We start from the raw sequence: 17695 nt of genomic DNA, 5'->3' as shown, positions 1-17695 counted from the left end.
CTATCGGCCCCTAACTTCACTGGTTTCTGGCATCAACCATTCACATATTTTCCTCACTTTTCCTCATCATTATGCGATCTACCAGCCTTGTACAATTCTTGGCCAATGGCCATATTAATTTTCTACTTGAAAGAACACAAATAGAACACTGCTTATGACAAAGGTAGCAGGGGGAGCTTGGGGAATAGCTGTTCGTCTTACTGCACAGTAATTAGCTTGGCAAACTGAAACAGTAACATGATTAAATCTGATACCTAGCCAAAATTGCCAAAAGCAAAAAAAAAAAAAACAACAAAAAACCAACCAACAACCCTCCCATTCTGTTAGGGGTGTTAAATGGCTTTCTAAGTAGTGGCTGCCACAGTTCTATGTGCCCTTTTGGAAATGGTATGGGCAGTGTGACATCAGAGATCTTCAGTTTCCATGGTGACGATGAGTGATGGCATTCCAGATGTTGTGTAAGCTTTTACAGTGTAATTCCTTCCACCTTCCACCGTACACCAAGGAGAGAAACAGCTTTATCCTGACAGGTTTAAAGAAAAGAATGCTCATCACTCAAGTCAATAAAGAGAGTTTGTTACTCTTAAGCAGCTTGTTACTCTTAGAAGACACATGAGTAAACTGGTGAGTGACACTAACATGTCTGGATTTAACAAGGACTAGCAACTGCTTAGATATTTCAGCAGTAATTAATGGTTATTTTCAGCTTATGTGTTATGTTACAAACTGGTTGTTCTTTTAACACTGATTTATCCATTTTATATATAGAAAAAGAATGTTTTTTTACTCTACAGTAATAATCCTGGGCCAGGGAGATGGCTCAGTAGAATAAGTGCTTGCCTGGCAAGCGCAAGGGTCTGAGTTCAATCCCTGGTCCCCCCCCCCCCAAAAAAAAAGTACTTAATCCTAAATGGAGAAATAATCTACTGTGTAGGGAGGGAGAAAAACTCTTTGTCCTGTGGCACACAGATCACTCTGGTCCAGCCTGGTCAGACACCCCAGGCTTCTCCTATTTGTGCCCTGACACACCTGGTCATTCTGATACTGATGAAGCTAAATACTTTACTTTCCTATTGTTTAAAAATTTTCGCATTTAAGATTGACAGTCAAGTCTAAAACACAGTTTAGCAGGACAGTCACATTCACTTTGAAAAAAAAAAACAATAAACTTAAGTCTTTTCTAATTTGACTTTGATAAATAAGGACATTTACAATTTTCCACGGAGCTGTAAATGTAGTTCTAGTTTTAAAAAAGATAATCAGCTATAAAATATATGGTGTGTATCTATACATAAAGCATACTGAGGTAAGACATAAAAAAGCTTGTCTTTTAATAGGAAAAACAAGAATACAGTCTTTCTGACTAGTGATCCAAATCAGACCTACTGTATAGCTGATACTGTCTAGAGGGAGAGACAAAAGTCATAAATCTAAGTAAGAGACAAAATCTGCTGGCAAGATGACAGGAAATCATAATGAATCTAAACACAAAAAATTCTACAAAAATGCCTTATTCTTGCAGTAAGGGTAACGATGGTAAATGATCCTGTCTCTCCCCTACTCAGCTACCAGTTATGCTAAGATGGAATATCGAGGCCACTACTGCAAAAGACTTAAAGGAAGGCCTTGGGACCCAGGGCAAAGATGGGTTTACAAATTGAAAACAAGGTCAGAGAAAAATGTAGGCCACTTAGGCCACAAGGTATCATTTGTGACCAAACTTACTACCTATTCACAAATTATGGAAAGGATTAATTACATGAGGGAAACTTTATCATCAGCAATTTCATCATTGAACTCCCAATCTATCATTAGACCGTGATATTAAAGAATCTACTTAAAATATAATCAGTAAGACCTAAATGGTCATAAGAACTAAACAAGTTAAGACTCCAAGGGACAGAATTCTAGATATCTGAACTGTGAAAGAACCTAACCCATTCACTTTTTTTTTTGGTAGACAATTGAACTCAGGCCCTTGTGCTTGCCAGGCAGGCGCTGTGCTGCTGAGCTGTACCACCCACCCCACCCATTTGCTTTTAAGAAGGAAATAAAGGCTCATGGAGATCAAGCAGAATTATCCTTGATTGCGAGGGCAGCCAACAGCAGAGTGGGAAGGAATCCTGGCTGCCCCCCACTCCCTCAGTCTCCATCCTGTACACCTTGGGGAATGGAGCACTACTCACAAAATGCAGCCCACAGACATCCAGTACCACAATGCCACCAATATCATAGAGAAATTTTCAGTTTTAGGGATCGAAATACATAGGAAAATTGACTTTTTAGAAAAATAAACTGAAATACACACACCACTGTACAGAAATCAGAAGTTGAAGCGAACAAATATGGAAGGAAAAGAAGCTAAAAACTATTACAGTAAGAAACAGAACAAATGTTCTTGATGGTTTTCATCTGAAGGGTGACCAGTGCTTGAGCCAAACAGAAAGCCAAGGCCCTGTGTGGTTTCTTCTACAACGAGCAATGGTGGGGCTTTCAGGCCAGTGGAAAGTGACATCCACTACGTCCTTTCTCCCAAAGAACTCACTTTAGCTGCAAGACATACCCCTGGGCTGTTCCCATAGAAACCCACTGGCCACAATAAACACCCAGTACAGAATGTAGCAGATGTACTGTTCCAGCTATGAGAAGGGTTCTTCCCTGACTCTGAGAAAGTCTCTTCTTATTATTTTAGAAACTCTCCATGCAGATGATCTAAAATTGAGCTATCATTTCAATTATGATAACAAGCTGGAAAGGAGACAGTTGCTGATTTCCACTTAGAAAGACACCCTGCTTAGAAAGGCAGAGACTGGGCTCTTAGGCAACCGGCTATGACCTCGGGCAAGTCAGGGGCCTCGCATGCAACACTTGTGTGGAGACGGAGGAGTGAAGGCAGATGAAATAGTGCCGGGCAATGATGGAATACGGACGCGCTTCAGTTTTGGAACTGATTAGGTCTTTGTAGACACCAGAAAATCACGTGACTTTACATCAGACTTTGGGAGTTCACAGAAAGTTATGAGTACTGTGACCACAGGGAAGAGACATCTGGAAGAGAATACTAAAATCTTGCTACCCTTCGGCATTTGGTTAGAAATGTAGGCTCTCTGGCCCCAGACTGACCTCCTGAGTGAGGGTCTGCATTTTAACAAGTTCTCCAAGTGATTCCTAAGACATTACAGTCTCACAAGTTCTCTTGACGAAAATGCTGACCGTGCACTGGCAAAAAAGGCCACGAACATTTCAGGTGTTCTCAAGCCTGCACAGGCGCACACCCGACTGCGGTGAAATCAGGCTGGCTCTTTCTTGCCAAACACAGGCTAAAGACTACTTTATTCTAGGTATCAGGGCTAGTAACAGGAGCCTCCTTTAGTTTACTTTTCTATGTGGGACTAAAGATGATAAGGAAAAATATATAAAGCTAGACATTTTAAGAAATGCTTTATTGGGCTGAAGAATATAGCTCATTGGCATAAGTGCCTGCCTGGCAAGTATAAGGTCCTGAGTTTGATGCCTGGTACCAAAAAAAAAAAAAAAAAAAAAAGCTTTATTAATTTGGGCAACACCAAAACAACATGCCCAGATTAAATGACTAAGTGAGCCTGGGTGATTCATTTTCATAATTATAATCACTAAGACTGAGTATGTATATTGATTCATTGAGTAGCAGCAACTTACTTTTTCCTAAAAAAACACATTGCAACTTTACATCCAGTTGAATTTTCAGAAAAGATTAACTTCACAAAAGCCGTAGTCCAGCTTTTGGAATGCACTTGTTTGATGAGAGAACAAATCTGGAGGATAAAAATCATATACCTTCTGATCCTGGCTTTCACTGTCTGAGCTTCCTACTAGGAATTACAATTTTGGTGGAAACAACACTGAAGGGTAGAGGTGAAGGGGATATGTGTCACTTCCTGCCCCATTCAACCAGAACTGCTTTTCTTGGTCACCTCCTGAGTTATCCCGTGGTTCAGGTTAGGAGTGGGAGAGCTTGCGACAAGGCAGAGAACACACTGTCTCCCCGTGGGCGCCTCGGCTTGCACAATCTTTGAGCTGGAGGAATCTAAAGAATCGAAGCAGGAATGAGGCTGCCCTTCCTCTGCCCTTCTCCACTGCAGCAGGTCTGGTGACCCTGCCGGGAGAGGGACCGCTTCATCTCTGCGGGTGGAGAGCCCCGGGGTGGGATCTCACAGATGGGCCTCACTGCCTGCTCGCTCGGCACCCTTAGCTCATACTAAGATGTCCTATTGTATTTTCCCAAGACTTCACTCTTGATCAAGCTTAGTTTGAAAGCGCTCAGGTTTAGCTGTTTCTTTGGGTCTTTATTTCTTCATGAAGATTCCCGTGCTCCTGTGGAATTTATATTAAATAAATATGTACACTTTTCCCTTGTCAATGTATCGTTGCCAGTTTAATTTTCAGCCCCAGCCAGAGATGCTAGGAGGACTAAGGACATTTTTTTCCTCCCTTGCATTCCCAGACAAGGGAAAGCTGATTCCCAGGAGTGCTGTTGTGGAGAACAGGACAGAAGAAGCAAGAACTGCCTTTTAGGGCCGGCCTGATAGCTCAGTGGACTAAAGTGCCTGCTTAGGCAGAGCACAGCGGCCAGGGCTCGATCCTTGGGGAGCCATGCTGGCCCCGCCTGTGGGGCATGCTGAGACTGCGATTGGGACTGGGCGTGGTGACGCGCACCTGTAATCCCAGCACTTGGCAGGCTGAAAACAGGAGAATCACTATGAGTCCGATCTACGTAGTGAGACCCTGTACAGAAAAAGAACCCTGCCTTTTAGCATCTGTGCTGGAATTCAGGTTCTATTTTCATTTTCTGAGGGACAGTGATGATCTCCCACGGGCTCACATTTGTCTTGGATCCGTATCCTCTGAATCCATTTCCCTGGATAGTAACTGGGCACAAAACACAAGTGTGGAGCTGGCTATGGCTGCGCACTGGCAGGGGCTCAGACGCGGAGCTTCTTGCAGCCCACCCGCCACGCTGCTCTCTTGTGCTGCCTGCGTGATAGGCACAAGTCCTTGGCTACGAGCCCAGCCGGTAAGGAACACAGCAATCACACAGAGGGGCAAGGAGGTCAGAGCTAGACCTCACCACGGCACTAAGCGCAAGGTGAGTGAATCATGAACCTAGTCTTCCCCGGTTACCTGCTATGACAGCTATTTTCCCGGACCCGTGTTCTTCCAGAGCTATTCTTTCTGCTTCCTCCATCAGCAGCATGCCAAACCCCTAGAGGGAGAAACACAGAGGCTGGGAGATTACGAAGGGGAAGTCTGCTGAGAAAGGCCCATGAAATAAGAAGGCTGTAATTCAGCAGTTGCTAAAATCTGCTAGAAAGGATGACAAAAATTTGTTTATAAAAAGGAAAAAACCCATTCATTTATACCAAGACCGCATGGTAGCTGGCTAGTAAAAAGGCTGAACTCTCCAACACGAGCCACCAAACAGCACTCTTTCTGGATGACATATTCTGGTCACAGCACAGGGTCACTCCCACTTAGCTGTCTTCTTTTAGGTGAGTTCCAGGAGTCTCCAACATAGGGATCCGTGGCGGTAAGCTTTTATTTAAGTCTCCCCTCCATTTTCTAAAGGGGTTTACAAACCAAGCAAGATTCTTACATCAGTTTGGGGGCTTACCCTAGATCCCCAACACATTTTGCAAAACATTTTCTTGAGATTTTAGAGTTACTCATTTTACGTTGCTTGGGGTCAGAGTTCCACTTTCTTTACTAGTTCATGTTTGTGGAGGACTTTACTATTTTACAAGTGCTTTCACATCATCTCAGTGGGTTCCACAGTAACTTGAGTCATACAAAATTGCCAATATTAGATGATTTCTGACTTCCAATTTTAGTGTACGCACTGCCAAAGTGAGCACGATTTCTGAATTTCTAAAGCAGCAATTTCTCATGGCTCAGCTTGGCTGAATCTACGTGTCCTTCCCTCTGGCCTCATCATTCCCCAAAGGGAGCATGTGGAGAGAAAACAAGGGCGAGCAAACGGATTCTTTTGTCTCTACACCCCCTTCCCATCTTCTCTTTTGCTTCTTGTTTCTCTCCTCACTCATTCCTGTTCTCTTCCCACAATGGGTCATCTCTTAATTATAAGCCAAACAGAAACAGAAAAGCGGGTACCTGATGCTGAAACTTAGTGGGGTCCCGGCTGCTCACAGGGACTACACTTCCGTACACGTGCAGCTCTCGCACTATGGAAACACCTCCGCCCAGCTCGTACCGGAAGGTTTCCTCCGAGCACTTGCGCAACCGCAGCAGGCCAATTAGAATGTCTTGATCAGGGTCTTCGTAGGACAGGAACGTCTCCCAGCCACCATTTGCAACATAGTCTCTCCTCACCAACTCAACCTGTTGAATAAAAAACCACAAGAAGTAAATTTTAAAAAATTATAGAACCAAAATTATTTTTATAATTGTATGTATTTATTGAGGCTAATATCAGTCAGGAATAAAGAATGAATCATCCCTAATTATGTTTCTTTTCACTTGTCTCTTCTCAAATAGCACAGAGATTAAATAGGAGTTCATGCTTTATTCATGGACTATTACAAATGGGGAACAATTTTATAAATATTTGAACTTAATTAACCTTAAGATTCTTATATAGATATTGAGCTCAGCAAATGCTCTTGCGTATGTACATCTTTGTTCACAAACTGTCTCTAAGACAAAAGGTACAAATTATGTCACACTGGTAGTTCTTAGGAATAGTCCTTTTTTACCCCTAAACTGTCAGATTTAATGTTTTCATTTCCTAATCCTTATTTCCTCTAGTAAAAATTGCTTTAGGAGGAAAAACAAAAAGATACTGGACTGCTGTTCCTTAGGTGGATTACCCACAAAGGGAGGTAATAATTTAGACCAACATTTTATGCCTTCTCACCTTAATGTTTGCTAAATAACTGGACAGTGTAAGAATCTGACAAAATGTTTAATTGTGTTGGGTTTAATTCTTCCTTAAGGCAGCCAAAGCATATAAAATGTCAATTAAATAAGAACAGAAACATCAATTCAGAGATCATTTTTAGTTCAGCTTTTCTCAAACAGGGGTCCACCAGAGTTACACCCCACAGAGACTTCGGCACACAGCTAGACACTGTAGGTGTAGAGGGAAGTTAACTCACTACCTATGACGAACACTTTGGGGCAGCGTGGATCATGTGGCAATAATGCCGTCTGTTCATGTGACGAGCACCCATAGGCAACAGCGTAACAGCTATACGCGGACAGGCAGCTCTACCTGAGGGTAGCCGCCAGTAGGTGGCTATCCACATTAGAGTTAAAGGGGAATAGAACTAACCCCTTAGTTCTTTATGGCAGTAGCCACAAATAAAGTGCTTGACGGTGCCCCATGCAACTTGCGGCTACCAAACTAGATGCTCAGGTCCCGGAACATTTTCCACCCTGCAGAACGTGCTGGACACTGCTGGTCTAGAACAAGGGGCAGATTCAGTTTTCATAACCTGCCTCTTCTACAATTCCGCTAGCCTCCTATTTAGCTTTCATCTTGACATCTGTCTCTAATCTTCAATTACTCTCTGAGTTACTCAGAGAGTTAAGGGGATTTAGCCCTGGCAAAGTTTAAAAAGATACTAACCTGGTATGGCCGTACTTTGTGGTGAATTTCTTGGATTCCAACCTCTCTGGTTCTCACATCCCGACACTGTTGTTAAAAAACCAAAAAAGGTATGTGGTGATTACATGGTAACTACTACAATGTTAATTTAAAATTCTTTTATGTAAACTAATCTTGGGCTCAAATTAAATTTGGACATAAAATAATTGGATTTTAAAAAGGAACCCATCTTTAATAACTTCGATGATGGGAAAACCACAAGCTTGTAAGGTTGTATTCTTTTGCTTTTAAAATAAATTTAGGATTCAAAAGAGACCAATATGTAATATAATCCTAGGCATAAAAGACATGTCAGAAAGTTAGAAAATACTTTTGCCCAGTGTATACAACTATCTGAAAGTAAAATTCCAAACCATGTGTGCAGAAGAGTAAAAATAAATTCTTGAAATAATATAAAAACACAATTCAATTACATGCCTTGTGGTATATTGTTCTCTACACATACAACAAAGCATAACATTGTTTTCAGGATCCTGATATTTTCCGCCAGAGAGAAAATACCACTTAGTATAGGAAATTTGCTATCTTGAAAGCTATTTCTCTAATAACATATTTATGAAGAATTGTTATGTACATATGGAATTTCATAAAAAAAGCTTATTATTCAAGTCTACAGCAAAACAAAACAAAGCTATTTCCATGTCTCAGAAACCAGCCCAAGATAATGCTGGTATAGATAATGTCGCAAGCAAGAGTCACCCCGTTCTGTACCCGCTGATCTAGTACTGTGGATGCTGTCTTTGTGCTACAGTAATCCCATGGTTTGCATGTCAATGTATCAATTATATGCTTCCACCAATGGTTGCTGCTTCATTCCTCCTACTTGGGGTGGTGGTGAGTACTATTTTAAAGGTGGAGATAAGGTTATTAACACTATTGGTCTATTCTCAAAAAAAAAGAAAAAAAAAAGAAAGAAAGAAAAAAGAAAAGATACACAATATGAAGTTCTAGAAGAGAAGTAAATGCATTTTCAGTAACTAATAGACCAAATGAGACTGAGTGCTATTCTCTATCCCTTCAGTCCCTGCCTTGACTGGTTGCTGAAAGTCTCCTCCTCTATCTGCCTTCTCTAAACCCACGCCCTGGTAAGCCTGGAAAGCTGTTATGTAGGTTGGGAATGAGTTTGAAAACCTTCATCTGGTCATAGCCAACAAACGTCTAGCTCCCATGGGTAGCATCTTTAACAGGAGGATTGCCAGGAATTTGAGGCCAGCCTAGGATACATAGTGAGTCTGAGGCCAACCTGAACTACATAGAGGAAACCTGTCTCAAAAAGCAAAAGCCAAAATCCACAGGGGTGGGCTGCGGTGAAGCAGCCAGATATATGTGGAGCAACAGCATGTCTCACAATGCTTTCCAGCACATAGTCCTTATCCGTTCAAATGATCCTAACTTCTCCTGAGGAACCACATTTATTTCTCTACAATTTACTGTTCAGGAACCAAATACCCCGTACTTCAGCAAAGAAAGTATTCTGGAAAAAGGAGCTGAACACCTAGTAGGCAACCACAGCAAGTAGAAAAAACAACCATTAACACTGACAAAGCTACGCTCTTTGGTAGGAGAAGGCAGAAGGGAAGAAATGGCCAGAAGGTAGCCTCTGCTGCCACTTGTTGCAGAATGGCTTCAACATATGAAAATTTCCTGACAAACTGATAAGAGGTTTGTAAGAGCAACTGTACTAAAGATTTTTGTGTAGGGTAACCTTTCTTCTCAGCAGCATGTTGTGCAGCTGTAAGTATCCATACCTGTATCCCAAGGTCTTTCATTCTTGCAAACGCCAGCTCTCTCAGGTTGCCATGCTCCACTCCCGAGCTGACTAGGGGCATCGGAATGTCTCTGTGGGAGAAGGACAACAGCTGTGGCTAACACAATTCATTCTCCACAGCAGTTATGGCAAGGATATTAACAAGAAGAAAAACAAAAGTGAAAAGCAGAAAAGCTATGAAGCATTCACTTGTTTCACTCAAAGGAAAGCAGATGCCAAAGAGCCTAATCAGGAAGGAACGTCCAGAGCATCCCCAGGTCTCAGTCTTCTGATGTACAAAAAAACCTGTCATCAACGTTTCAGAGTTTGGGTGAGAAATATTTTGACAGAAATCATTTTATTAAATTAGAAAGTACAAAGTCAAGGCCTATGTGCCCAATAACTATCACTATGAATTTTTGACTAAAGAGATATTTATAGTAAATAGAACATGAAAAATGGGTTTTATAAAGTTGAATCTGTTTAACTGAGGTGACAGGAACTTCTATTAGTGCACTACTTTAAGCTTACAAACATTTCCATATAATTACTGCTTGAAAGGAATCAAGAAACTCAAGAGTCTGACATGGCCAGAAACTGGTCTCAAATAATACAATTTTCTTTCTCCACTTCCCAAAAGTCTACATTAGATTTGACTGCATTAAAACAGTAATAACTTGCCTAAAGACGAGGGGAGATAAAAATTCACCTCCTGGCATTAATGTAGCATAAAGTGCTGGGCATCAACACTGCTTCAAAAGTGGAAGTTATAAATTCCATTTAGTAACTATCTCTAGAAAAAACAATTAGTATACATTAGACTATCTCTAAGAAACAAAAAGACTAAAGTAAGAATATGTTTGGCCCTTCTTCCTATTCAAAGAGTAAGTCTCCAATTGATTTTCTAATACTTGGTTGATCGGAAGATGTGAAAAATATGTCGGTTTTCTTTGCTTTCCATTTTCCTTTTGAACCAATTGAATCTTTTTCTTCCCTTTTCTCTTATCCCTTCATACTTTAAATACAATCAGCTAATTTATCCATTTTATTCTAATAAGATTTGTTTCACTCAAAGGTATCAAAAAGTAACCAATTAGCACAAAGAGCTATTCATAAGTCTATTAGGGTCTCGGAGCAGGCAGTTTCTGTAATAACACTATAAAGCAGACACACCAGAGATTACAAGTGACAGTGACGGCATTCGGAGCAAAAAACAACAACAACAACAACAACAACAAAACCCTTATTCCATTTTTAGCTGGAGAGATGGCTTAGTGGAATAAGCGCTTCCCTGGCAAACACTAGGGCCTGAGTTCAATCCCTGTTTCCGCCAAAAAAAATACACATTACAAGTGACAGCGACATTAGAGTTAAGAGGTAGTGTACACAATATGGTTTACTTACAGTTTTTATAAAAATTAATTTCTATCTTTGGAGCTATAATTTCTTAAAGCTAAATCTACTGTAAAGTTAGTAATCAGGTAAAACAGTAAAGGCTATTAATGGAAAAAGTATGGTTTATTTAGCAAGAAACATAAATATACTGTATGTCTTATTGTTTTACATAAACCAAAGGTAAAGTCCTTTAAATGTCCTCTTTAACCTTAAAATATTTTATAAATAACTTAGAAATATATTAAATATAACTATATTCCATATATATGAACATAAATATATTTCACTAAAATTTTCAAACATTGATACATGCTATCAAATTAATCTGATAAAATCAACTGGCACCATTACCTGAAAAGTAACATTCAATTCTTGCTACATTCCATACAGCTGCTGTGAATGCTGAGCTGCAGGACACGGAAACACTGCTCCTAGAGAACAGACGTAGGTGCCTATGAAACGCTTAACACTTTCTTCAAGTGATCGATGCATGACCATATTTTATGTGTTTCTTTTAAAAGACACCTAGTTGACACATCGCTGATTCATTAAAAATGAACTTATGTCCACAGCATAATTTTAACTCACGTCTTAAAGAAGCTCACCTAACATATATTTTCTTGAGGGCACATGAAGATAGCATTTGAAGAACAAAGGGGAATATAAACAGAAACACAAAAGCGCAGAAAGATCAAAAAACTAAACAAACAATGCCTGTAACAGGCTTATCAGCAGATGGATATGGCTGAGAAAGAAATCTCTGAGAGCATTATCAAAAGAAACCTCAAAAACTGGAAAAGCCAAGACAACAAAGACAGAAAACAACATTGACAACAACAGAATATCCAAAGGACTGTGTGAAAACTACACAGCTTTAACTCATGTAAAAGGAACCAAAAAAAAGGAAAAAAACAGAAAAGAACAGGAGAAATATCAAATATCTGACTGAGAATTTCTCCAATTAATATCAGCCACAACACAGATCCAGGAAGTTGAACAAATACCAAACAAGACACATGCCTTCCAAACCTACACTTAGGCATATCATTTTTAACCAAAAGAAAAGCAAAGATAATGAAAATATTCTGGAAGAAGTCAGAGGGGAAAAATACCTTAAAGAACACAGACTAAGAATTACATATATCAGCTCTTTTGAAATCATGTAAAAAAGTGGACTGAGATAAAGTATCTCACTTATCTCTTAAAGAAAAAAATCTATTACCTATAATTCTATCCTGAGAAATCATCTTTCCAAAGGAAAACTTAGAAATGAAAGCTTTCTCAGACAAACAAATGTTGAGGGAATTCATTTTGCTAACACATGTGCTCTGCAAGAAATGTTAAAATTTTTTTACCAAGAAGGAAAATTACACAGGTCAGAAATAGATCTACATAAAGAAAAGCAGGCTACAAATATGAGTAAAAACTTATTTTTCATTCTTATTCTAACAGAAGATCAGAGAAAAATCAACAAAACCAAAAGCTGGTTGTCTGAAAAGATCAACAAAATTACAAACCTCTGGACAGGATAACTGAAAAAAAAAAAAAAAGGGAGGGCAGAAATGACTAATATCAGAGACAGCCGTGGGGACATCACTACAGATCCTATGACATTCAAAAGAAAACGAAGGGATACTGGGATTGGAAACTTGATCCCCAGAGTGGTACAGCTGGGAGGTGGGGCCTAGTGTGAGGCCCTTAGGTCACTGGGGGCGTGTCCTCAGATGGTAGCTCTCTGGTTCAAAGGAGCAAGCCTCATGCAGTATGTGATAAAAGTGCTTCTGCCACTGCTCTGCTCCACAAGGTGACCCGGGGCACAGGTGGCCTTCACCATACAGGCTGCATTATGCCACTGCCACTAGATGCTGTCAATATACACAACTAAGAAATGTGTGTTTATGCATTCATGGTGTGCATTTACATGTAAAACATAAAGGTTCATTTGTAACTATTTCTATACATAAATTTAAAAATCCACATGCTCATACTGGTAATCTCAGTAAAAACAATGTCAGTGTTCTTTTCAGCCTTTCAGTATCTATAAATCCCTTCAGGCCCTGAGAAAGGTAGCTTTCAGCTTTAGGATATTTACTCATAGGCTAAATTTATGTGTTCAATGTAACAGTCTCCCAAACCCTCTCTGCCTTCCCTCTCTTACCTCTATCCTGTGCCAAGTGGCAGGCATGTCACTGCCAGAGCCTCCATGGCACTGATTCTGCAAGGGGCAGGCCAAGGGGGCAGGAGGGGAATGGAAGAGGAGCTCTACAAATATTTTAATAATAAGCCAGTACTTTTAAAATAGGAAGGCTGGGAATATAGCTCGAGCTGTAGCACTTAGCAATCAGGCAAGGCTCTGGTTCAATCCCCAGCACCACAAAAATAAAACCCTAAATTCTCAGAAGACATAAACCCATTATTGGACAATGGTAGTAGGCAGAACTATCTGACAGCAAGAAAGCCCAGCAGGCTGCTACACAATTTGTGGGACGCTGTGCAAGATGAGAAGGTGTGGCTCCCCATTTTAAAAAATTATTAATAAGTTCAAGATGGTGACAGTGGGGCATTCGACCAAGTACAAGGGCCTAGGAGATGAACAGGTCCCCTGCTCCGAAGCTGGCCCCAAGGACTGGAGAGGACCTGGCAACACAGGGATGCACAAGAATGGTGATAGTTCATAAATGTCCTTAAATGTATGTATGTCATTGCAGAAAGGAAACATGGCTTTAATGGTGCTGGGCAGTGACACACCTGGATGGCACCAGATGGAAGGGCTTCACATTGAGGAACAGAAACGTGGCAGCCGTCCACTTCAGTGATGAAGTCTCCTTCACGGAAACTGAGAAGCAAGCTAGGTGGAGCTGCTTCCCACATAAGCGCCGTCCTAGGCTGTGCGGGCTCCATAAACAGACCGTGTGGCTCTCTCCCAGGAGTTCAGAACCCCAGTGAGATGACTAATCGTCTGAACTAGGAGTTAAAGTTATTTTAAGGTTTTCAACTTAATTCAATCTGATTTCATTTTCTTGGGTGAAAGAGAGATTAAATATAAGAATATTCACTTTTCTATTTTAATAGGTAATATTCCACGCTTAGAGGTGCTGATATTTGCAATTTGCTCATCAAAAACCTTTCAAAGCGATGTCAAGAGCTGTTTTTGTCTGTTTTCTCACGCTTCAGAAGCCTGTTTTGGTTGCAAATTGGTATTCCTACTCCAAGCCTCACAGTGATTTAAATATCACATCAAGGCAGACAGCTGTCAAATAGCCCACAGGCAGCAGCAGTTTAATGTGGCTCCATCATGTGCCCGGACAGAATTTTATACTTAATCACTGACTGCACCCTTCTGGGTAGAATACAGATTCTTCTATCAGGATGCGGCTTCATAAAAACACTCAGGCAGATGTGACTGATTCAACTATCATGAAACTATAATGTATAAAACGGGTTTTTTTTGTGTGTGTCTATATATGGTGGGGTGTGTGGAAAATAATCAAGAACACCAAGTAATCTGCTAGTGAGATATAGTAAACACAGACAAGTGTGAACAGTGTTCTTACTTGAGTATCTTCTCTTCCTCAGTTGCTCCACACACCTGCCTAAAAAACAGTTCCTAAGTCTTTTCTCCACATAAGCCTTGTCAGCGTGGCTTAACTAGGCAGCAGTATGGAAGGCAAAGACGCAACCTCTGAGTAAGCCTGCACAGAAATGGACGGACTTCTAGAGGCACAGAACAGAGAGACGTACGCTATTCTTTTACGGGCCAGGGTGTTTAACTTAGTTTCCTGTATCCTCAGAATTCCTCGCAAACTTGAAGTGCGCAGCTAGAGGAAACATGCTCAATCAAAACCTCCAGGATTCTCTTTTCCCAAATCGGGTTTCTTGACCACTTCACACTGCTAAACACTCAGCCTTTCGTACGTCTTTGTAATATTTAAGATGTTGATGAACATTTTCCTTAGCACCTTTATTGCAAAAATGTACCATCTACCTCTTGATACAAGTTTCTTTCCAGAAGCTCAGAAACAACGTGTAGCTGAAGGTACACTTCAGAACATCTTGAAATGAAATAGAAGAAGGTTTTCACACACGTATGACGCTATCACCAGATCACAGATATCGACTGGCAGGGTCAAGCTGCCGTCTACACATAGACAGGATCTGCTTCCCTAGTCTCCCATCTGCCCAGGTGAGAGGAGACAATTCAAACTGAGGTAACACAAACGTTTTTGAGCTATCACCATAAAAAAGCATTTTTGTCATCCAAGTTCCATGACTGGCAAATTGGATATAGACTGATGTACAAAGAATATAACTGATAATCTCTTACAATACAAGAAAGTTAACCTCAGATAATAATACCTTTAATACAAAAATGATAGGGATCCAATTTTATAGAGGAAGTGATAAAACTAGTAACTACATACTCACTAAGGAGAGAAGCTGGTTTATTGTCTCATCAATCATATCAACAGATAAGCAAAACCTGCAACATTTATCTATACTCCTCTTGTTTCAGAAAGGATTTAATGATAATAATGGAAACAAAAAAAAAAAAAAGAGAAAGATGCTTAGACCTTTACTGCAGGCCACTCTTCCCAGATCACACTACCATAAGATCCTACTTCTACAGCAGCAGCACTTGTGCTGCGATGGTGGCGAGAGTAGTATTTCCTTTAAAAAAAAATACAGAAATCTGAGACCAATGTCTAACAATGGAAACAGTTACTGAATATCACAAATTAAATGACTATTATGCTAATTAAAATTATAATTACATACTAATACTTTTCTGAAATTTCAGATATTTTAAATTGACAACAACTATACATAGACATGGGGTACAATGTGTTACTTTGGTGCATGTATATGTTGTAAAATGACCAAACCAGTGGCATATTCATCCCTTCAAAAACATTTACCTTTCAATTCCTGGTACCAAAAACCCTCAAACTATTTATCATTTCTTTGTGATAAAAACATTCAAAATCTTCCCTTCTTGTTATCTTGAATTACACAATTTTTAAAACTAGTTACTTTACTGCATTATAGATTACAAGAATGTACTCTATCTAACTGGAATTCTGAACCAACTGACCAAGGTCTCTCTACTCCTATCCAACTGCCCCAAACTCCCTAGCTTCTGATGGCCAGTATTTCATTCTGTACATGTTTCTGTTTGTTTGTTTTGAGATATGGTCTTGCTATGTAGTTCAGGTTGGCCTAGAACTCACAGTAGTCTTTCTGCCTCAGCCTCCACCGTACTGGGATTATAAGTGTGCGCCACTATGGTTGGTGCCCTGCACATGTTTGTATAAGGTGAGCTTTTTTAGGCTCCAAAATTGAGGGCAGGGCTGGTGAGATAGCTCAGTGGTCTAAAGTGCCTGCTTAGTGAAGCTTAGGGAAGCGCAGGGACCACGGTTGGATCCTTGGCACCACGTGGTATGCCAGCCCCGCCCCCAGGGGGGGCTGAGCCAGCCCCCTCCCCCCACACATACACACATACACTGAGGGCAATCACAGTGTTTGTCTCTCTCTACCTAGCAGCTTCACAACCTATGTCTTGAAGAAGAATTGGTATGCAAATGGCATATTTCCAGTGTATGATATGAACTGTTATGTAAAAATGCATACCAATTATACAAGCACATTTTTGGAGAAATAATGTGACCTCATTATTAACATATCTATTGAAGTGGTTTAAAGTGATTTTATAGAGAAAACATGCTATTCATGTAATTATACCACTGTATTGTGAGAAATGAGGAAGAAAAATTCTAGACATTAGTAACATATTTCAAACTCTGTTGAAAGCAAAGTATAAACTCTTATTATTCAAAAAGAAATATATGGAGATCACTGAACTCTGGACAACACCAGAAACACATGATATAAAATACTGACTGGAAAACGAAGCTGATATTCTACCTCAGTACTACCCTAAGGTTCAGTAATCTTTTTTTTTTTGTACCAGGAATTGAACTCATGACCTCGCACTTGCCAGGCAGATATATCCTGAGCTATATTCTTGGCCCTTCAGTTATTATTGAGAACCAAAAGTTACAGTATGAATTAAATTTGAGTCACTCTTAATGTAGTACAGTTATCCTCCCATAACTGTGAGGGGCTGGTTGCAGGATTCCCTGCAGACACCAAAATCTACAGATACTCAAATCCCTTATCAAATGTTGTAGAGTACATCTGTGGTCCTCCTGTACATTTCCTATCATCTCAGAGACTGGAACATCTAACGTAACATAAGCCCTATGCAAACAGCTGTTTTACAGTATTGTTTAGGGAATAACAGCAAGAAACAAAGTCCCTATGTGTTCAGTACAGATTTTCTCTGAATATTTTCAATCAGAGGTTGAATAGATCCATGGGTGCAGAACCCAGATATAGAGGGCCTGCCATATATGCAAATAAAATATATAAAAATAAAAATGGGCAAAAAAACCACTAGCAAAATATAATAAATATGAATTCTTACACAGGTAGCCACAGTAACAGTCTAGTGATACCCAATGGCAAACACAAAATAACATTTGAAAGACTTCTCCTCATGCTTACCAAAAAACAAATGTTTCATTGAATATTTAATAAAGCATCAAAAAAAGTAAAAACAAAGTAGAAAGCGTTATGAAGACTTTTGTCTTTGCACTAAAGGGTCTGGCAAATGATCGTGCTCACAGTTAAGTAAATGATCACTCCCAAAGCTGAAAAACCTGACAGCATGGCTGGGATGGAGACGACTCGTTACTGTATTAGGAACTCGGTCACTGCGCTCCGTAGGCAATGCATTACCCTCAGGTTCCCTGAGGACACTGTCCGCTGCACACCTCTCTCAGCACTCTCTCTTGTTGTACAATGGTCCTTGGAGTTTTGATTCACCTGTG

At 40.2% G+C, this 17695-nt stretch overlaps 1 protein-coding gene across 4 annotated transcripts in view; it reads right to left on the bottom strand.

The window, feature by feature from the left end:
* Positions 1-17695, bottom strand: part of Elp3 (elongator acetyltransferase complex subunit 3) — an 83820-nt gene that overhangs the window by 17987 nt on the left and 48138 nt on the right. For all 4 annotated transcript variants that reach the window (XM_023714674.1, XM_004630693.3, XM_023714671.1 and 1 more), the window contains 4 exons: positions 9412-9502; positions 7625-7690; positions 6148-6375; positions 5161-5242 (listed from right to left, as the gene is read on the bottom strand). In XM_023714674.1, coding sequence (XP_023570442.1) covers positions 5161-5242; positions 6148-6375; positions 7625-7690; positions 9412-9502 — 467 coding nt within the window. The remainder of the gene's footprint in view (positions 1-5160; positions 5243-6147; positions 6376-7624; positions 7691-9411; positions 9503-17695) is intronic.

This window comes from Octodon degus, unplaced genomic scaffold (assembly GCF_000260255.1).
Source record: "Octodon degus isolate 3935 unplaced genomic scaffold, OctDeg1.0 scaffold00036, whole genome shotgun sequence".
NCBI lineage: Eukaryota > Metazoa > Chordata > Mammalia > Rodentia > Octodontidae > Octodon > Octodon degus.
The sequence above is the reverse complement of the archived record's forward strand: the minus strand, read 5'-3'. Positions and strand labels throughout refer to the sequence as shown.